A 16,765-nucleotide genomic window follows, 5' to 3' on the forward strand; every position below is an offset into this window, starting at 1 on the left:
GGTCCCATTTTTCTTTTAGGGAGAATCACAGTGAAATTGAAAGACGTCGGAGAAATAAGATGACTCAGTATATTACAGAGCTGTCTGATATGGTTCCCACCTGCAGTGCGTTGGCTCGCAAGCCTGACAAACTGACAATTCTCCGCATGGCTGTCTCACACATGAAATCCATGAGAGGGACAGGAAATAAATCCACTGATGGAGCTTATAAACCTTCCTTTTTGACAGAACAGGTGCCTCTCTCTGTATTTTCTGTCTGGTAATTTCTAATTTACATATGGGGATGGATTAATGTGAAAGGTGGCATGGGGCTGTGGCGTGCAAGGGGCTGGGGCCAGCATCATGCTGCAGCAACCTAGTGGTAGGGAGTGTATGTAGAGGAAGAAGTTGTCTAGTGGGGGTATCAGCAGGGAGTTAGCAGCCAGATTAAGAAGCAGATTTGGATGCCCCTAACTAAGTGTGTAGGAGCCAGTTTTATTTGGCATGCTTAAATATGTAGCAAGGAAAGCAGTAGCAAAAGGGCTCCTTTTACTAAAGTGTACTAACTAAGAAGCCCATTTTAGCATCTTGTGTACACTAATTGTTAGCGCACCTTAGTAAAAGTAGCGCTAATTTCAAAGAATTAGCTGTTCAAGGAAACCAAAGCTGTTAAAAACCTGACATGGCAATGTTTCAGTAAATTGCCTGTCTTAAGGATTTATTCAGGAAAAGTTTACGAATATATGTCTTTTTTGAAGGGTCTCTTGTCTGTTGATGTCATCCCAGAGAAAAGGAGGCTAATGAATCTGGAGAAGAGCTGAATGCATTCTTTCATGCCAAGTACAAACATCAGCTTTATGAGAAAATGCATTTAAGTAAAGGTGGTTTTTCCAAAAATAATGAAGCACACAACCATAGTGATACAGTAATTCATGAGTTGAAAAGTAACAAGCCACAACAATTACCAATTTTTAAATCATCTTCTTTCTGTAGAATCATATTCGCCCTACTCCTCCAAAATCCTTTTGCCCCCATATCCCAACCCCTATGAGCACATGACTTTTACTTGACCCAATCTTAAGGGAATTCAAAAGCATGCTTAAAAATGAGCCATAAATTATTTTTAAGGGGAAGTAACCAAAATTTATTTAGTGATATAATGACAATAAAAATTGAAAAGACTCAATACAATTGCAAAGACCTATAGTATGAGAGCTATCCGTTCTCAGTTCAGGTTCGGGTTTGTTTCATTTGCTTATCTGCTTAAGGGCACAAAGTCCGTACAAGCGGGTTACATTTAAAATGCAGAATAGAAACATAGAAACATAGAAAATGATGGCAGAAAAGGGCCATGGCCCATCAAGTCTGACCACTCTAATGACCCACCCCCCTAACTTCTTCCACTAAGAGATCCCACATGCCTATCCCATTTTTTCTTAAAATCTGGCACGCTGCTGGCCTCAATTACCTGCAGTGGAAGATCATTGCAATGATCAACCACCCTTTCAGTGAAGAAATACTTCCTGGTGTCGCCATGAAATTTCCCGCCCCTGATTTTCAGCGGATGCCCTCTTGTGGCCGTGGGTCCTTTAAGAAAAAAGATATCATCTTCCACCTCGATATGGCCCGTGATTTGAACGTCTCAATCATGTCTCCCCTCTCTCTGCATTCCTCGAGTGAGTATAGCTGCAATTTACTCAGCCGTTCCTCATACGGGAGATCTTTGAGTCCTGAGACCATCCTGGTGGCCGTTCGCTGAACCGATTCAGCTCTCAGCACATCTTTTTGGTAATGTGGCTTCCAGAATTGTACACAATATTCCAAATGAGGTCTCACCATGGATCTGTATAACGGCATGATGATTTCGGGTTTCCGGCTGACAGCTACGGATACAACCCATCATTTGTCTAGTCTTTGATGAAGCCTTCTCCACTTGATTGGCAGTTTTCATGTCTTCACTAATGATCACTCCTAAGTCTCGTTCTGCTGCAGTCCTAGCTAAGGTCTCACCATTTAGGGTGTAAGTTCTGTATGGATTTCCGCTGCCAAGGAGCATGACCTTCCACTTTTTGGCATTGAAGCTTAGTTGCCAAGTCGAGGACCAATGTTCCAGTAAGAGTAGGTCCCGTGTCATACTGTCAGGCAATGGGCTTTTGCCTACTATGTTGCTTAGTTTGGCGTTATCGGCGAATAATGTTATTTGACCTTGAAGCCCCTGAGCCAGGTCCCAAGACTGAGCCCTGCGGCACTCCACTAATCACCTCCGACATTTTGGAGAGGGTACCGTTAACCACCTACCGCTTAGCCAGTCTTTGACCCATGCAGTTAATGTTTCACCTAATCCCATCAAACTCATCTTGCTCAATAACCTGCAGTGTGGGACGCTATCAAAAGCTTTACTGAAGTCCAAGTACACGACGTCCAGGGACTCCCCCATATCCAGCTTTCTTGTTACCCAGTCAAAGAAGCTGATTAGATTGGATTGGCAGGACCTTCCCTTTGTAAATCCATGTTGATGGGTATCACGTAGATTCTCCTTGTTCAGGATCGTATCTAATTTATGTTTGATTAGTGTTTCAAGTTTAATATTTTTCTTGATTGATCGCTTAATCAAATTCTAAGCGATGAACAGATTAAAATATAATCAAATAGAGACAAAACAGTACAAACTTTAAATAATGACATTGGGTAGATAACTAATACATTATACTCATTACATAAGGTAAGATAGGGGTTTGAAATACAATTAATAAAGAAAAGCAAAACAAAGGAAAAGTACAGTAGGGAAACAAATAACCACAGAACATAATAAAATAAAATAAAATCGCTGGTTTAAGAATTGTTAAATTAAATATTAAAAGCATCTTTAAAAAGAAATGTTTTTAGATTACTTTTAAATTTTCCTAAGTCCTGCTCATTTCGTAAGTAAATTGGGAGAGCGTTCCAAGTCTGAGGAGCAGTTACCGAAAAGATAAACTGCCTTCTAGTATTAATAACCTTAAGTGAAGGAATGGTCAAAAATTTTGCTCATTAGATCTCAAGATTCTGCTTGGATGATATGGTATTAGAAGTTTAAATATGAATGCTGGAGTCTTGTAGAGAAGAGACTTAAAAACAAGCAAACAAAGTTTATATGTTATCCGATGGATAACTGGAAGCCAATGTGCATTTATTAAAAGGGGTGTAACATGATCAAATTTTCTAGACTTAGTGATGAATTTAATGGATACGTTCTGGATAATTTGAAGACGTTTAATTTCGTTTAGTGGTATCCCCTTAAAGAGAGCATTACAGTAGTCTAATTTAGAAATCACTATTGATGTGAGACTCACCGGTATGTAATTCGCAGCCTCCGTCCTGCATCCCTTTTTGTGGAGTGGAATGACGTTAGCTGTTTTCCAGTCCAACTGGACTCTTCCTGTACTTAGGAAAAGATTGAAGAGCGTGGATAACGGTTCCGCCAGGACATCACTCAACTCTCTAAGCACCCTGGGGTGTAGATTGTCTGGTCCCATGGCTTTGTTCACTTTGAGTCTTGATAGTTCACAGTAGACGCTGCTGGGCGTAAACTCGAAATTTCGAAATGGGTCTTCCGAGCTTTCCCTTGTCTGCAACTGTGGACCGGACCCCGGCACTTCGCAGGTAAAGACGGAATCCAATTCTACATAATTCCCATCTGGTTTCCTAAGGCGTACTATCCCATCTGTGTTTCTTTTTCTGTCACTAATATACCTGAAGAAGGATTTATCCCCCTTCTTAATGTTCTTTGCTAGATTCTCTTCCATTCGGAGTTTGGCCTCTCTGACTGCTGTTTTGACAGCTTTAGACTTGGCCAGATAGTCTTCTTTTGTCTCCCTTTTTCCTGATTGTTTGCAGGAGATAAATGCTTTTTTCTTCTTTTTAACGAGGTCCAAGATCTCCGCAGTGAACCACCGAGGTTTATTGTTTCTCCGCCGTTTGCTTACTGTTTTTATATAGCAGTTAGTTGCTTCGTGTAGGGTAGATTTCAGAGTTGACCATATTACCTCTACATTATCGGTTTCAGCTTGGTTTTGCAGCGCCCGATGGACAAAATCTCCCATGCGTTTGAAGTCAGTGCCCCGAAAGTTGAGGACCTTTGTTGCTGTGCTTGATCTAGTGAAACCTTTCCTGAGGTTGAACCATACCATGTTGTGGTCACTGGAGGCCAATGAATCGCCTACCAAAACCTCTGTGACGCTTTCTCTTTTGGTGAGTACCAGGTCCAGTATTGTCTGATCCCTAGTGGGCTCCAATACCGTTTGTTTGAGTCGTGCTCCCTTTATGGAGGTTAATAGCCTTCTGCTGCCGCTGGTCGTAGCGGAAAGTTTGTTCCAATCGTAGCGGAAAGTTTGTTCCAATCTGCATCAGGCATATTGAAGTCCCCTAACAATACTGTGTCCCCACACAAAGTGATGTTCTCTATGTCTTCGATTAATTCTATATCCTTGTCTTCCTGTTGTCTTGGAGGTCTGTATACTACACCAAGATACAGGTATTTGTCATTTCCCCCAAGTACATAACGGACCTTTTCGCATTTTCTAATAACAAACTCAAGAGAAACACCCCCCCAAAACTCATTTCCCCTCCAGTTAGAGGCTGCAAAATGAAAAAAACACCACGAACACCTTCTCTATCACCAAGTAGTCCTATGGGGCAAAGACCTAGACCAACTGCTTTCGCCACTACATACGGGGAATTCAGGAAACGCCTAAAAACATACCTGTTCCAGAAATACCTAAATAATTGACCCGCTCTCCCTCTCCCTCCCCCCTCCCTATTCCATCTGAACTTACAGCACTGTTATAAATATAATCTGTTATCTTCATCTTATCGTAACTTTACGTTGCTATTTATCCCCAACAGGTCCTGTCGGACATTACCTACTAAAATGTACATATTACATTTTCGCTCAGCAAATTGTATTTCTATACTATTGCCTCCTGAGGTCTCCGATCTCTGTATTTCCTCTGAATATCTACTTATTGTATTTCGCTGAATGTCCAGCACTCTTGATTGTAAGCCGCCTAGAAGTCGTAAGATTGTGGCGGTATAGAAGAATAAAGTTATTATTATTATTTCCCCTGGCCAGGTTCACCCAGAGGGATTCCTCGGTGTATTTGACATCTGCGATTCTGGTAACTTTGATGTCCTCTTTAGTATATAGTGCTACCCCTCCTCATAATTTGCCCTCTGTCTCGACGAAGTAAGTTGTATCCCGGTATAGCCATATCCTACCCATGTGAATCCGTGAACCAAGTCTCAGATATCGCCACCACGTCTAGGTCGGCATTCCTTATTTCCGTCTCCAATTCCAGAATTTTATTGCCTAAACTGTGTGCATTAATGTACATAGCCCTCCATACCTTATGTTTGCTAAGTCCCTGTGGAGAATTTCCCACCTGAGTTAGTGTGACTCCTATAGTATTGTTTTCAATGTGTGTACTTACCTCAGACTCAGAAATGGAGTTGCAACTTACCTCGCCAGGATGGTTCCTTACCCCGCCAGTACGTGAGTGGGTACCTTCCCCCAACTTATCTAATTTAAAGCACTACGAAGCAGGCGGGCTAGTCGGTGTCCAAAGACGTTCTTACCCCTTCTGGTCAGGTGGAGTCCGTCTGGTCCCTGTAGTCCCTGCAGTGCCTCTCCATGGTTTAGGAATCCGAAGTTCATCTCCTTGCACCATCCATGTAGCCACTCGTTTGTCCTCTGGATACATTTTTCCCTGGCTTTTTCCTTACCTCTCACTGGGAGGATCGAGGAGAAGACCACCTGCGCTCCCATCCGCCTCAGCTTCTCACTCAGGGCTCCAGTCTTCAGGTATATTCTTCGGGGTGTTCCTGGCAGTGTCGTTCGTTCCAACGTGAATGAGAAGCATGGAAAAGTGGTCTTGGGGCTTGATAAGTCTATCTAGGCAGGCGGTGACATCTCGGACCTGGCTCCTGATAGACAGCAAACCTCTCTTGATTGCATATCCGGTCTGCAAATTGGTCCCTCGGTGCCCCTCAACAGGGAGTCCCCAATGACTACCACTCTGTGCTTCTTCGGGGGGAGCTGATTTGTTGTCCGCGGAACTGGAGCCATCTGTTGGACATCTTCCTGTACCTCATTGGCAGTTCCTTCCTGTAAAAGCTGGAATCTGTTCCTCAAGGTGATTTGTGGGGTTGATGTAAAACTGCCCTGTTTGCAAGAAAAAGAAACAGAAAAAGAGGAAGGTCTTCTGTGCTTGCCTGTGGAGGAGGTTATCAGCTGACAGGAGTCAGCGTCTGCAGCCTCTTCCTGTACCCCAATCGTTGGTTTCAAAGCTGTAGGTTTGGTCGGTTTGGGCGTCTCGAGGATGGTCTTGTCTTGCGCCTGCTTGGTGATTTGGGATAGCTCCTTCATGACTCCGTCGATGAAGGCCTCGTCTTCCTGGATGCTTCTCAAGCGCTTCACCTCCTCCCTTAGGCTCCTCAGTTCCTGTAAGATATAGAAACATAGAAGATGACGGCAGAAAAGGGCTACAGACCATCAAGTCTGCCCACTCTGCTTACCCACCCCCTGTCTATGCCCTAATGACCCAATTTCCTTATCTTGACCCTCGTAGGGATCCCACATGGGTATCCCATTTATTCTTAAAGTCTGGCACGCTGTCTGCCTCGATCACCTGCACTGGAAGCTTGTTCCAATGATCAACCACTCTCTCTGTGAAGAAATACTTTCTGGTGTCGCCATGAAATTTTCCGCCCCTGAGTTTGAGCAGGTGCCCTCTTGTGGCCGAGGGTCCATTGAGAAAGAAAATATCATCTTCCACTTCGACACGTCCCGTGAGGTACTTAAATGTTTCGATCATGTCTCCCCTCTCCCTATGTTCCTCGAGAGTGTAGAGCTGCAATTTGTTCAGTCTCTCTTCGTACGAGAAACCCTTGAGCCCCGAGATGTCTCCGTCTAGCTGGCCCACCTCTTCTGTCTTTGGAGACTGTAGTGTACTGCTGGGGGATGGCCTCAGTCTGCACAGAGACCTCTGTCCACCGTCCTGAGTCATCCTCCGCCTGTACGTAGGCTGTGGAAAAGGACGCCATAACATAATAGGAAAGATTCAAAAAAAAGTTTAGATCTCAAATTCTTTATTCGTTTTCAATCTTACATCAAGTGCACAAACTATAAAACAATACAATTAAACACATCACTTGACAATCTTTCTGATTTATCTTACAATACATAAAATTACCACCCTCCCCTCCCATTATTCCTCTATTATTTCCCCAATAAGAAAAATGTAAAATATACCTCCCCCTCCCCCCAATCATTAGACAGTGTATACTACAATAGAAAATGATGTTTACTCATTACAATAAGAAGTTAATGGCTCCCAAATTTTATTAAATTTCTTATAGCTTCCTTGTTGTATAGCTATTGCTCTTTCCATTTTATATATGTGACATAATGAGTTCCACCAGAAATTGTAATTGAGTCTACTGTTTAGATCTCAATGCTACTCCTGGTTCCCAGTTCAAAGACCACTGCTAGAACCTAGCTACCAATAACTGTTAAATCCAGAAAAGCTTTTTAAATTAAATAAGCTGCAGGGGAGGTGGTCAGGTTGCGGTGAGGATTTTAGTGCAGCAGGAGAGAGTGGGCATCTCTTCTGCTGCAGGGGGGGCAGTCAGGTCACGGCAGGGATTATAGTGCAGCAGGGAGATTGGGCATCTCTCCTGCTGTAAGGGCTGGTCGTGGCGGGGATTTTAGGGCAGCAGGAGAGAGTGGGCATCTCTCCTGCTTGTCACAACCCGGGCTCCTGTAAGGCGCAGCGAGCACCTGGGAATGTGAACAAAGCTGAAACCCGACGTGTCCCTTTCCACTAAGGGATCCTTCAGGTCTTTAGAACAGGCACATTCTAAACTTATCAGCATGCAAAGTATAAAGGCATCTTAGTCAGAAATGGCAAAGCAAAAATAAACTTTATTTCAACCACTGGTTGAATAAATCAAAAAAATATAGGCAACAGCCTTGTAGTTCAAGATGGACTGATATTGCATGAAATACCAAGGTTCACAATAATATAATTAGGCAGTTGAATCTGGGTCAGCACTGCCTTGTGTACAGTCCCCTGCTTCTGGACTTTAATCAGTCAAGAAATACAGTTCTCTTCACCAGAGCAATAATAATCAGATAAGTAATGCTTTTATCCAACAGTCCAGAACACATAAGAATCACAGCATTATTCAGAGTTCAAAATCAAGCAAACGTTTCCCTCTAAACGTTGCTGTAGCAATCAGGCACAGCTGTGCAGGACCATCGAGATTTCCCAGCTGAATCATCATACAGGAAATACATTCAAAATGGTTTGTCAGAAAACACACACATTCCTGCTTTACAGAAAACCTCAAAAAATGTGGCTTCCCAGGAGAGCTTCACTGGCTTCAAACGGGTAAGAGACAAGCTTGCAGCATAAAGAAATTAAATCCCAATCTTAGGCTTACTGGGTCTCCATGGGTGTTGGCAGAGTGTCAGCTCCTACACAGCTTTCCTGCCCCTCCATGGCTTCTCCTTCTGGCTGTACTCCAGTGTCCCAGACAGGAGGTAACTCATCTGCCTCAGCATGGGACAGCCTGTGAGAGACTCCCTCCTCTCAGCTTCCCCTTCTCCCGTCTCTCCTCTCTCCCCCTCATATGTCCCCTGTGCCTCGTTATATCCTGTGGATAACCACTCCCCCTCTGAGAAGGTGGGGGGGAAGGGTTTTCCACACACCGGCTTGCTTCCTGCTATTACAGGCAGGTTTCTCCCTAGCCCTGATTTTAACAGGCTGTTCAAACTGAATAAGCTTTCTGACAGTGACAGGTCTGCATGGAGTGTAGGATTTTTCTCTTAATCTTATCCTGCCCTGTCTCTTCTACCTACATGTCAGAATCAGAGCAGAAGTCAGCTTCATCAATCAATTGGCAGGTCACCTGATCAGCCCTCCTGCATCTAGGTGCACTGTGAATACTCCTGATCACTGGGGCAAAACCCGGTACGGATTCGGGTTTGTTTTGGCCAAAACCCGAAACGGACCTGGGTTTGTCACATTCCCCCACACTTAAAAGCTGACTCCTGCTTAAAGATGAAGGACCTCCTGTATTCTCTGGGATGCGCAATAATCAATGACGTTTCTTATTTCTAGTTTTTTTACCTGAGGACTGAGTGGCTTCAGGTCCCTGTAAACTCCCTCCGAGCTGACCGGGACACAAGTGAGGGAAAAATTGTGCCCACTTCTGGGGAGAGAGTCTCACCTCCTCTCCTAACATCATTGGGTCCGGTAGGGATAGATCTTCCTCTACCCTATTCATTTCAGCCTCCTCACTTAACCTAGAATTCCTACAGTCCTTCTCAAGGTCCTGTGTAATGGCAGGAGGGTCCTGAAAATCTTCAGGCCAATGTAGCACTGGTGTTTGGGTAGGCTCCATCTCTCTTTGATCCAGAACTTCTACCCCTTCCACCCGCTGGGCTAGGGCTGCAACAGCCTCAGCCCTCTCGTTCAACCTTTCCTTTTTACTCCTCCCTACTTGGGTTTGAATTTCTTTTAGTGTATTCTCCATTTTATCAAGCTGCAACTTCTGTTGTTCTACTTGGGCATCTAGTACTTGTTTCTGTTCACCCCATTTATTATTTTCTCCTTCCCTATCCTTCCATTTCCCCGATAGGGTTTCTAAGATTTTTCCCAGTTCTTCTTGCTGATGTTGGTTATCAACTACCTGTTTGCCTATTTGGGAGAGTTGCCCAGCCATCTCCGTCAGGGCTTTATTAAAGGTTTCTGCTGACTGTTGTGTATGATCGTACATTTCTTGTTTCTTTTCCTCCCTCAGGGACTTTAATTGTTCCCTCAACTCCCTCAGTTCTTGTTTGAGGACTTCCTCCATACCTGCTCTGCCCTTCCTTTGAGGTTCATGTAGTGTAATTGTTTCTGGGACACTTCCCTGTATCTTATGTTCTTGACTGCCATTCTGTCCTATCCTAACTCCCTGCTGAGCCTCTCCTGGTAGCTGTTCCTGCTTACCTTGCTCTGCGGGAATTGCCCTATCGGATGAGCCAAAGCCTTTAGCACCCCTGCCTGTTACTGGCAAGTGTACCCACTGTTGCAATTTTGCTGGCCAGATCCGCTCACATATCATCTGAGCAATGCAATCCCCCTGTCGGACCCAATAGGGCTCCGACCCATGATTCACCAATATTACTCCAACATTACCCCGGTAATCGGGATCAATCACCCCAGCTGCCACTTCTATAGCCTTCTTCGCTGCCAAACCTGACCGTGAGGCAAGTCTTATATAGGAGCCTGGGGGTGGTGATACCTGTATGTCAGTGCATACTACTGCTCTCCCCTGAGTGGGCACCTCTACCTCTTGAGCTGCATATATGTCATAACCTGCTGCGCGCTCATAAGCTCTAGTAGGGGCCTTGGCTTTATCAGACATTGATACCCATCTTAATGTCGGCTGCCAGCCTCTCCGTACTCTCCTCGGGTAATTCTGCTTTCTTTTGGTCCATGCCCCTAATATTTGGCTACCCGCCTGTATGCTTATATTATTATGGCCGGCTACTTGGAACTCTCCTCCCTGGGTTCTTAGCCAATCCTGACCTAATATCAGGGCATAAGGTAGGTTGTGTACTAGGGCCACTTGCAATGATACCGCTGCCCCTTCACTCTTCACATTCACTATCCGCACCGGGTATTTCTTTTTATCACCGTGGACACATCCTATCTCAACTTCCTTAAGGCTAGTGCTTTCAGAGATGTCACCTTTTATCTGTTGCCACAGGTCACTGGCCATAGCACTCTGTTCCGCCCCTGTGTCTAGTAAGGCAGTCACTGCTTTGTTTTGTACCCATACCTTCTGCACATAACCCCCCTGAGGGCTCCTCCTTACCTCAGTTGTTATGGTACAGTCTCTCCTCTGCCTGCATTCCCACTGTCGGTGTCCTCTTCCCCCACACTTGAAACATTGCACCCCTGTATTAGGTGTAAATTTCCTCTGGGTGTTACCCTGGGTTCTAGCAAATCTTTTCCCACTGGGTCCTATATCCCCAGATGTGTGTATCGGGATGGGTGTGGGTGGGTGTGCTCTAAAAGCAGGTCTCACAATATTTACCCTACTTTGGGCGTCCATGTACGCCTCTAACACTTGCAAAAGCCGTCCCATCATTTGTGCCTGTGCCTCCATTACATGTACAAAGTCCTTGTGGTGCCACTCTGCTGCTTCTTGGCTCGCCTTCCACAGACCTTGATTGGCGTCTATCACCTTCTTCAGCTCCTCGTTCTGCCTGTGACACTCCGCTGCCACTGCCACAAATGCTGAAGACTCCATCCTGGATCGCAGTACTGGTGAGTCTTCGCCTCTGTGCTCCTTACAGGGTGCACCGCCCTTCTTCCAGGACCTCCCGGCCCCCTCTGGTTCCACTGGAAACTCCAGGGATCGTCTGGTCACCGGCTCCACTCCTGGAACACTCTCCTGCACTGCACTGCTGTGGATTCCTCCGCTGTTGATCCAGCTGCTCCTCTGCAGGCTCCAAAACGCTGTCCTGAGGACTTCTAACTCCCAGTTCAGCAATCACTTCCAGAAGTTTAGTCCAACAAACTTTTCCTCCGGCAACATTAATCCACAGTTGAAAATCCAGAAGAACAAAAAAAAAAAAAAAAAAAAAAATTTCCCACCTTGCTATGCCTTTCTTCGCCTGAAGGAGGTACCAAATCCTACTCCTGATACCAAATTGTCACAACCCGGGCTCCTGTAAGGTGCAGCGAGCACCTGGGAATGTGAACAAAGCTGAAACCCGACGTGTCCCTTTCCACTAAGGGATCCTTCAGGTCTTTAGAACAGGCACATTCTAAACTTATCAGCATGCAAAGTATAAAGGCATCTTAGTCAGAAATGGCAAAGCAAAAATAAACTTTATTTCAACCACTGGTTGAATAAATCAAAAAAATATAGGCAACAGCCTTGTAGTTCAAGATGGACTGATATTGCATGAAATACCAAGGTTCACAATAATATAATTAGGCAGTTGAATCTGGGTCAGCACTGCCTTGTGTACAGTCCCCTGCTTCTGGACTTTAATCAGTCAAGAAATACAGTTCTCTTCACCAGAGCAATAATAATCAGATAAGTAATGCTTTTATCCAACAGTCCAGAACACATAAGAATCACAGCATTATTCAGAGTTCAAAATCAAGCAAACGTTTCCCTCTAAACGTTGCTGTAGCAATCAGGCACAGCTGTGCAGGACCATCGAGATTTCCCAGCTGAATCATCATACAGGAAATACATTCAAAATGGTTTGTCAGAAAACACACACATTCCTGCTTTACAGAAAACCTCAAAAAATGTGGCTTCCCAGGAGAGCTTCACTGGCTTCAAACGGGTAAGAGACAAGCTTGCAGCATAAAGAAATTAAATCCCAATCTTAGGCTTACTGGGTCTCCATGGGTGTTGGCAGAGTGTCAGCTCCTACACAGCTTTCCTGCCCCTCCATGGCTTCTCCTTCTGGCTGTACTCCAGTGTCCCAGACAGGAGGTAACTCATCTGCCTCAGCATGGGACAGCCTGTGAGAGACTCCCTCCTCTCAGCTTCCCCTTCTCCCGTCTCTCCTCTCTCCCCCTCATATGTCCCCTGTGCCTCGTTATATCCTGTGGATAACCACTCCCCCTCTGAGAAGGTGGGGGGGAAGGGTTTTCCACACACCGGCTTGCTTCCTGCTATTACAGGCAGGTTTCTCCCTAGCCCTGATTTTAACAGGCTGTTCAAACTGAATAAGCTTTCTGACAGTGACAGGTCTGCATGGAGTGTAGGATTTTTCTCTTAATCTTATCCTGCCCTGTCTCTTCTACCTACATGTCAGAATCAGAGCAGAAGTCAGCTTCATCAATCAATTGGCAGGTCACCTGATCAGCCCTCCTGCATCTAGGTGCACTGTGAATACTCCTGATCACTGGGGCAAAACCCGGTACGGATTCGGGTTTGTTTTGGCCAAAACCCGAAACGGACCTGGGTTTGTCACATGCTGCAGGGGGATGGTGTTGCCCCCGTTCCGGAGGGGGGATTGGGTTCGCTGCCACTGCAGGGAAGGGGTGTTGTGATGCAGTGGAGAGCATGGGCATCTCTGACACTGACCGGCAGTCTCTGACACTGACCGGCACACCTGGACCAGTCGCCTTTTTTTTTTTTGGCGCCAAAAGCTGACGCCGCTTTTTGAAAATGGCTCTCCAAAACATGGCCGCACAATTTTATAGCTGGGTGTCTAATTGCAGTGTGTTGATTGCAAATTCTGTAATCAGTAGGTGTAAATGCATGTACCAAATGTAATACTTTATCATGGAGCTTATAGTATCTGTGTCCTGCCTGTGCTCTTCTCATGTGTATGTTCCCCTTGCATTTACATGCTAAGCGAATTGTGCATGTAAATGATATCATAGTACAGAATGCCTACATAGCACTTACCCAGTGTAATTGCTAGTATTCTACCATTTTAGCATGCAAATGGCACGTCCTTGTGTGTGCTAGTATCATAAAATGAGGGAGAATATCCTCCCTTACAAACTGCCTTGTAAATATATTTATTTAGATTTATTTGGTTTTACGTGTACAAGAAGCAGAAGCTGCCTAAAATAACTTTTGTAATGTTGTGTATTATGAGGAGCCATTTCTCAAAGCGCCTGTGGGAAGGGTGATTTTATAACAGGGTGTCTAGGCTAATAAGGCACATAAGCATCTCTTAGAGCTGTTTTATAAAGGCAATTTAGACACCTAAGTGGCTTTATAAAGTTACCCAAGGGGAAGTAGCTACTTGCATTGGCACCTACTCTGAAGCAAGAATAGTGCAGATTATTGCATTGGACCTCGCCTAAGTAACAGAGGCAGATTCAGACATCTGATTAATACAAGCAAAATACTTCTTCACAGAAAGGGTGGTGAATTCATGCAATAGCCTCTCGTTGCAGGTGACGGAGATGAAAACTGTATCTGAATTCTAGGGGAGAAGGAGTGGTAGATAGTATAGATGAGCAGACTGGATAGCCATATGGTCTTAATCTGCTTTAATTTTTCTCTTTGTACGAAATGCCTGTTATGCAAGAAAATTGATTTGAAAATATTTTTTTGTGCATAACAAAGTAATATTCTGCTGCTTCTGCATTTTTTTTCCTTCTGTTTTTTTTTTCATTCTGCCCACCAACAATTTTGGTCTTGAAATTTATCCAATTTACATTTTGTTCCTCACTAATAATGTTGCCTTTTTATTCTAAGGAACTGAAGCACCTGATACTTGAAGCTGCTGATGGCTTCCTCTTTGTGGTGGCAGCTGAGACAGGGAGAGTGATATATGTATCAGATTCAGTAACTCCAGTGCTGAACCAGCCACAGTCAGAATGGTTTGGGAGTACTCTATATGAACAAGTACATCCGGATGATGTGGAAAAACTGAGGGAGCAGCTGTGCACGTCAGAAAATTCAATGACAGGTCAGATTATGAAACACTAAGGGTCACAGAAAGGGGAAACCTTTCTGCACTTACTATTAAAAGCGGTTTATATATTATATACAGGTACTTATTTTTTCTCCAAGGACAAGCAGGCATTATATTCTCACATGTGAGTGACATCATCCATGGAGCCCGGCACAGACATTACTGTCACTTTACAACTTTAAGACCACCCATATTGCGCATGTGCTGGTACTTTCCCACCTGACATCGGCTTTCAGGATCTGCAATTTTCAATTTTCTGTGGAGTTGAGCTGCTGTGATTTAGAGTCTCTCTAAGCATATCAAATTTATTCTCTTTTTATGTACCTTCCCATTCTTTGTTCTACTCATTTTAGGCATAGTTTTATTTTTCTTTACTTCCCCTACTGTTTGGTTAAAACATTTTTCGTTTTTCACCAAATTCACATTTTGGGCCTTCGGGCTCGTATCAGCCTGTTCTCAGGCTGGGAACATCAATGAGTTTTCAGTATTGCACCTACTTGACCTCCCCGGGCCATAGACCCCATTGACTTCATGTCGGTGTTTTTTTCATCGATGTCCAAGGCTCCTAACGACTTCAAGCGGTACACTCGATACCAAAGGACCATTTCAGTTAAAGACCCACATAATTGGTGTGATCATCGAAATATTTCAAGTATGCTCTGTTCTTGTATGTAGAAGTTGCTTAAAGCCAGGAAGTTGCAATTCGAGAAACTTTTTGGTACAATTTCAGGAACATCGAATATGGCTGTAGACCCTGATGTTGACACACAGTCACTTACTACTCCAGCATTGAATCCGGCACTGCTTCAACAATCCATTATACCTCTTCATCTTTTGTGCTACCGTTGTTGGGGGAACCTTGTAAGAAAGCTAAGAAGCATAAATATGTCTCCTTCTCGAAGCATGCATTGGCATCGTCTCAAGCATTATCTCCATAGATACATTCTAAGTGTCAACGCACAGATGGCTTATCATTGCTCAACATCAAGGCCACCAACGCCTCAACACCCAATGCAGCCAGCACCTGGTGTACCCTTACCAATATTAGTACTGGTGCCATCTTTGCAAAAACAGCTTCAAGCACTATTGCAGAAAGAATTGGCTGGGATACGCCCTATGCACCTACTACATCGACACATCCAGTCTCAGCCCTGTTCAGGCACCACCCACAAAGTACATTGGGGCATCATTCTCAGACTCCCAGACATTGAGCATCTTGTCAAGGAGACCCAGGTCACAGGCATCTTCCAGGGAGCATAGCCCACCAGCCTCAACTCAACTTTCATCATCCCATTCTTGATGCTCTCCTCAATCTACATCTGCAAGAGCTGACATTGAGGAATATGACTCATACCTGTCACCACACTCTTCCAGTGACTTGTCTGCAGATCTGGATAGTCTTATGGAATTCCTATCCATATCTTCCAACCCCTCATCAAAAGTCATAGTAACATAGTAAATGACAGCAGATAAAGATCTGAACTGTCCATTCAGCCTACCCTGTAACTACATGCATTACAATTTCATGATTGAATTGTCTTTTTTGTTTGTTTGTTTCTTCTGGGCCACAGACCCTAGAAGTCTACCTGCCACTGTCCCCAGGCTCCAACCATTGGAGTCGCCACTGAAGCTCACCCTAGCCTATCCAAACCATCACCTTTGTGGGATTCAAACTGTGAAAGGTCACCTCCTGAAAGTCTGTCATTTACTAATTTTATCAGACAGGTGGAAGAAGCACTTCCTATCAATAAGGAGTATAAGACAGAGCCTCGAGCAGAACTTATATAAGCTCTAGACTACAGGAAGTAGCTTAAGGACTTAAAAACTGTTGATTGTTTCTCTAGAACTGAACATAGGCTTATTATTTATTTAATTATTGGGAATTAACTTTAAGAACTGTTTGTCTATAGTGTGGTGTAACTCTTCTGTCTTCTTTTTTTTTTTTATTTCTTTATTCATTTTCAAATTGAACAGCAAGTGCACAAAAGAATATACTATACAAGTTATTTCACAATAGCACATTAATCTCTACCACATAATATTATAGTGATACAATAACCCCCCCAACCACCCATCCTTTCTCACATTTTCAGTAAGAATAAACACACATATTATATAGCATATTTTAACATATTATGTATAAATTATTCCCAACTCCCTCCCCCCTTTAGTGTGCTAACAAGAAAAAACAAAACAAAAGGAAAAGAGAAGAATCAATGACTAATCACCACAATATGTTCAACTCTTCTGTCTTCTAACCTAGCCCCCATCCCCCACATAACTCCACCA

General features: G+C 44.1%; 1 protein-coding gene across 5 annotated transcripts in view; it reads left to right on the forward strand.

Moving 5' to 3' along the window:
* Positions 1-16,765, forward strand: part of ARNT2 (aryl hydrocarbon receptor nuclear translocator 2) — a 247,304-nt gene that overhangs the window by 48,705 nt on the left and 181,834 nt on the right. For all 5 annotated transcript variants that reach the window (XM_033920572.1, XM_033920576.1, XM_033920573.1 and 2 more), the window contains 2 exons: positions 20-233; positions 14,257-14,470. In XM_033920572.1, coding sequence (XP_033776463.1) covers positions 20-233; positions 14,257-14,470 — 428 coding nt within the window. The remainder of the gene's footprint in view (positions 1-19; positions 234-14,256; positions 14,471-16,765) is intronic.

Source organism: Geotrypetes seraphini, chromosome 14 (assembly GCF_902459505.1).
Source record: "Geotrypetes seraphini chromosome 14, aGeoSer1.1, whole genome shotgun sequence".
Lineage (NCBI taxonomy): Eukaryota > Metazoa > Chordata > Amphibia > Gymnophiona > Dermophiidae > Geotrypetes > Geotrypetes seraphini.